A 5238-nucleotide genomic window follows, 5' to 3' on the forward strand; every position below is an offset into this window, starting at 1 on the left:
ACCTTCTCCTTCAAACTCTTATTAGCAGCATAATAATACATGCAACTCAATAGTCAATTCATGGAAAAACTTTAGTAGTACTAGTTTTTTCATATCCCAATAATTTTATCAACTTAACCATGCATTGGATCTAATCATCTAAATTATACTTCACTAAATTCACTGGATGGACATAGTCCCAAAAAGATTAGGTCAATGAGATCTTCTTTATTCATAATCATAGTTTGGTCCAAGTGTTGAACAGTTAAATCCAATTGAGATCTTGCTAAGATTTTCAGAAAATTAAAATTAAAATTAAAGTGTAATATTGATTTGGAAAATTTAAAGCTTTCAACTAATCCAATTCAAGTAGTTCGGTGATATGTCATTCAGACATCCACTATAGAAATTCTCTTTTTTCCCCTTACTTTTTGGGTTTTAATTTGAAGGTATTTGCATTAATTCTTCTCTTCAAATGAGGTAGTAGTTTAATTGTTCAAGTACATACTCCCTCTCTCCGTTCACTTTTACTTGACATGTATACTAAAAATAGATTTTTATTTTTACTTGTCACTTTACGCATATCAAGAGAAGACAAATTTTTTTTTCCTATTTTACCCACAGTATTTATTACTCATTTCAAATTATTTTCTCAAATCCAATAAAATATGCATCAATTAATATGGGTATCATGGTAAATTATGCACTTCATTTATTATTTCTTAAGTGGCGTAAAAAGTTAAAACGTGTGAAGTAAATGTGAACGGTGGGAGTATATGGTATGATATTACATAGAAAAGAAGAAGAAAAAAGAGGTTCAAACTAAAAGCCTAAGCTAAATTTAGTATAGAATTTGATTAATTGCTATTTGATGTTGATGCCAAATATTACTTTGAAGTCAATTTAGGTTAGTTAAAGTGAGCAAAAAAAAAACAGCACTTCTAAGTTATAGTTCACAACACGACAAATATAAGAGACAATTCTCAGAAGAAACATACAAAATTAAATTCCATATTTGCTTTTACAAAATTTTAAATTAGGAAAATAATAATTATAAAATCTATTGGGGGGTGTCCCAAGAAGAAATAATACCAACCATTCTTGTTTCCTTTTCTTCATCATCCAGCAACCCAAGGAGTCCACTGGCCTCAATCAGTTTAAAATATCCATTTTGTCTTCCAAAAATTGCTACAAAAATTCTCATTTTTACATATTTTATGGTCCTCTGCTATGATAAAAAACTGGACCTACATAAAACTCAAGACTTCTTTCAAACAAAGCAAAAGCTGAAAAAAAGCAAAGCTTTCTGACAATGTACACATGCAAGTCCTTATTATTCCTGCCATAGAATCAAACATGCTTAGATTTTGGGCATCTCAAGTATGCCAAACTGCAGCTTTTTCAAATCCTTAAGATTCAGACTCCCAGTTCTTGGATATGCTGTACATATTTGTTTGTTTGTGTTTTATGTGTAATTAGAATAACTGTAAGTTATGTCTTCTGTGATTGTGACAACTTATCAGAATATGGGGAGTCTTAGTACACTGGAGCTTATGCTTGAGGAACTTCAACAAGTAGAGGAAAATACAAATGATTTGCCACCACCTTTGCCTGTTAGGCCAATTACAAAGGCTAGGTTGCCTAAGGGAAGAAGAAAATTGCCAGAGTTTAGTAAAGAAAAGAATAGAGTTGAAGAAGATGGATATTCACAGGTTAAATGTGGTATGTTTGAGAGCACAAGAACAAAGGAAGATGTATTTCTTGATCAACCAGTTCATCAATGGGATTCAACAGATAGAGATTCTGCAGCCATGACAGATAAGGTAAATGGAAATGAATTAAAGCCTCTTTTCTGTTTTTGAGGAAAAATTAGGGGCCCCTTGAATCTTGTTCCCTAATTATGAAGTAGATTAACTTTGTTGAATTGTTGAGCCAGTTTGCATGCACCTCGACTGTTCCATTGGGTACTTGCAACCTCTTAGCAGCACCAATATTAGGTAACCTGCCCATTAAGGCTTGGGAGAAAGGAAGAAATCATCTAGCATTTTTATTCCACTTCATTGACCATTAGGAAATTGCATTAATTTTTGTCAAACTGTTGCAAAGATGGTTCTTGGTTCTTATTACATCATAAGGTTTTCTAATTAATCATCACCTATATGTTGATAAGATTTTTAAAAAATAACTAAACTGTACTCTGATTCTGTGAGTGCCAGTTTCCTACATTAAGTTATAGCAGGCAAATGGCTATTGGAAGAAGTAAACCATTTACGGCTTCTCCTGATGCAAATTTTATCTTCATCGTTTGGCAAATGTGATTAGCTCTTAGCTTAGTGAATGAGTTTGTTTGTTTATAAATTAAGGTGTATAGTCTTTAGATGACAGGTTGTACAATGCATTAGTGTATTCAGATTGCAATTTATTTATATTCAATAGTAGGATTGGTAAAACTGAGTCAGTCATATTTCTCATATAATTTCAACTGTTGCTAGTTTCAAAAATTACTGAAATTCTTGTGTTTTTATCCACAGATTTGTTTAATGATTGATCTGAGAGAAGGAGCTGGACTCAATGCAGTAGTGGCAATTCAGAGATGCTTTCGCGGCTACCAAGCCCGCCGGTACTTTCATCAGCTTAAAACTGGAGTAGTAGCACTACAACAATGTAATCCACGTTATCCAATTTTTCTCAAAAATTCATATGCTATAATACTTATTCCATGCTTCAATAAAGAAGTAGCAACATTATTGAACAGTACTAAAAAACTACCTGAGCCTCAAGGGCGAAGAGCTTCTTCATGTATCTATTTTTCCTTTGTAATTTTAATGATTGTAGCTCAACCATAGTCATTCATTCTTGCAGTTGTGCGTGGTGAAATTGCAAGAAAGTATCATCAGGATCGCAGAAGGAGGTTGACGGCCATTATCATTATACAGAAACACATAAAGGAACACCATCATAAAAGAATAGAACGACAACTTACTGCGGCCACACGTTTACAATCTGGTAAGATTGAGAATTCCTTAATCCAAAGATTTGAATATATTGTTTTTGAAGATAGTCCTCAGCTTGTCTCTGCATTCTGCAGTTATTCGAGGTTGGTTGACGCGAAAACAGTTCAATACCTTAGGTAATGGAAAGCCAACTTGTGGTCGGTACATTAGAGAAAAGAATGACCTTGACGAGAAGGAGCAAGAAACTAAGGTGTGCTTTATTTTTTAAAAAGTAGGTTTCTGAGTGCTGTAAAAACATCAACAAGAACATATCTTAACCACTTTGGTTGCTTGGACTCCCATCAGGTACCGCGCTCAGTTCTACTTGATCTTCAGAGGCATATTCTGAGGACAGAGGCAGCTCTGGAGAGAAAGAAAGAGGAAAATGCAGCTTTGAGGCTACATATTCAGCATTATGAGAAAAAGTGGAATCAGTATGAGTCAAAGATGAAAGCTATGGAGAAGATGTGGCAAGATCAGTTAACGTCTGTACAAGTAAGCATTCTGTGTCTTCATGTTAAAGCAAACACTGTTCTAGTACTTGCTTATTGAACATCATTGACTTGAACAGAAAAAGGAAAGATGTTGTTTATTTGCTTATCTTCACCCAATCTTGTATCTGTTCAGGATTCAGAAAGCAAGAAACTTATCATTTTGCTTTTATTTCTGTAATTGCTAATCTTGCAGACAAGTCTGGCTGCGGAAAGGAAAACACACAGCGGTGAAAAAACTAAGGGAGAACTTAGACTACTGATGCATCAAGATCAAGATCAAGACGAGGATGATGAATTCCCAAGAACTACGACCCTTCAAAGGAGTGAACTGAATCTTTCCAATGAGGTACATGATACACGACCACAACAAAATGGAGGAACAAATTCCGAGAACCAGCTTAATAACCATCATGTGATGAATATGGTCAATCATTTTCAAAATTTTGTCCATGATCAATGTAAATCGGGGCAGGAGGCGTCCATCCTCTGGCCTAATGATGAGCTTCAAAAGCTGAAGGTTAGATTTGAAGCATGGAAGAAGGATTACAAAAGTAAATTGCGGGAGGTAAAAGCAACAATGAAGCAACTTGGACACTCTGAAAGGGGGAAGGGTACAAAGATATGGTGTGGAAGATGAAAAAGTTAGTGTCTTATAGCTTTCAGCCTTTTCTTTTGAAGGCGTATATTTGGTCATTTAGCTCCCAGAATCATCTGTTTGCCAAAGTAGATGTCACATCATCTGCTCCGCTTGTTTATTCTTCATACCTCAAATTAATCTTTTTACTAGGTAAAGGGGAAAAGGGATGACATATACTATGTGTACTAGGGGAAGATGGGAATACATGTACAGAAACAAGCATAGAAAATTGTCATTGTCACACAATCAGTGAAAACATGCAGATCTGCATATTCTGTTACTTGTCTTAAGTTGTACAATGTGGTGCAATGTGGTGTTGATATCACAAATATGAGTTTGGAAAGATTAGTAGCATCTGCTCAGGCAATGTTGGCTACAGAATGGTCAAAGTGATCCACTCAAGAGGTCCCCCCCTTGCGATCTTATCTTGGTTAAGAACTCCAAATATTGTGAACAACGCAAGGCGGTCATAAAACTTAATACGCCGTTGCCGGGGATCAAACCCGGTCATCCGGGTGACAAGGCAGGAATACTCACCACTGCGATCGTATTTTGGTTAAGATGTCCAAATATTGTGAACAACGCAAGGCGGTCATAAATACGCCGTTGCTGGATCGAACCCGGGTCATTCATATGACAGGCAGGAATACTCACCACTATAATATAACGACTTGGATGCTTATTTACTTATCAAGTCTATCTTTAACTGTCATTGCCCACACTAATTTATATGCTATGGGATCTTGACACAACTGGATAAAAAAACTAAAACGATTTACGGGAAGAGGGAGGTGGAAGGGAGGATATAAATATAAATTTATGTGTGACTTAACTAAGCTACAACTTGCTCCATTCACTTCGAATTGAATTTGAATAACGTCCTTTCCTGATCCACATATACTTATAGTTTTTGAGTTGATTACTTTTTTTAATTATAAGTTTGCATAAAATCAATAAATACAAAACAAGGGTTTGATACACAAAAAGACTTTCCCAAGTTTTATATTCTCTTTAAATCTTCACATAGTAATATTCTCTTTAAAAGCTGGCGCTACATAACTGCAGAGATCCATAAATATAAAGGTACAGATAGAGAATAATGCTTCTGAATCAATGGAAGAGTAGTAACAGTAAC

The 5238-nt window shown here is 35.2% G+C and overlaps 1 protein-coding gene across 1 annotated transcript; it reads left to right on the forward strand.

Moving 5' to 3' along the window:
- The first annotated feature begins 1329 nt into the window (after positions 1-1329).
- Positions 1330-4383, forward strand: LOC104110114 (myosin-1-like). Its single transcript, XM_009619543.4, has 6 exons — positions 1330-1802; positions 2511-2643; positions 2842-2985; positions 3068-3183; positions 3279-3467; positions 3660-4383. The coding sequence occupies exons 1-6, from the start codon at positions 1473-1475 to the stop codon at positions 4101-4103; spliced, it is 1356 nt and encodes a 451-aa protein (XP_009617838.1). The 5' UTR covers positions 1330-1472; the 3' UTR covers positions 4104-4383.
- Positions 4384-5238: the final 855 nt, after the last annotated feature.

The sequence above is a fragment of the Nicotiana tomentosiformis genome, chromosome 2 (genome assembly GCF_000390325.3).
Source record: "Nicotiana tomentosiformis chromosome 2, ASM39032v3, whole genome shotgun sequence".
Lineage (NCBI taxonomy): Eukaryota > Viridiplantae > Streptophyta > Magnoliopsida > Solanales > Solanaceae > Nicotiana > Nicotiana tomentosiformis.

Bases quoted from the DNA above. Each gene is read 5' to 3' on its own strand.
- LOC104110114 (XM_009619543.4), top strand. From the start codon at position 1,473: ATGTCTTCTGTGATTGTGACAACTTATCAGAATATGGGGAGTCTTAGT. The intron at 1,803-2,510 runs GTAAATGGAAAT...TTTTATCCACAG, and splicing joins CTGCAGCCATGACAGATAAG to ATTTGTTTAATGATTGATCT. The intron at 3,468-3,659 runs GTAAGCATTCTG...CTAATCTTGCAG, and splicing joins ATCAGTTAACGTCTGTACAA to ACAAGTCTGGCTGCGGAAAG.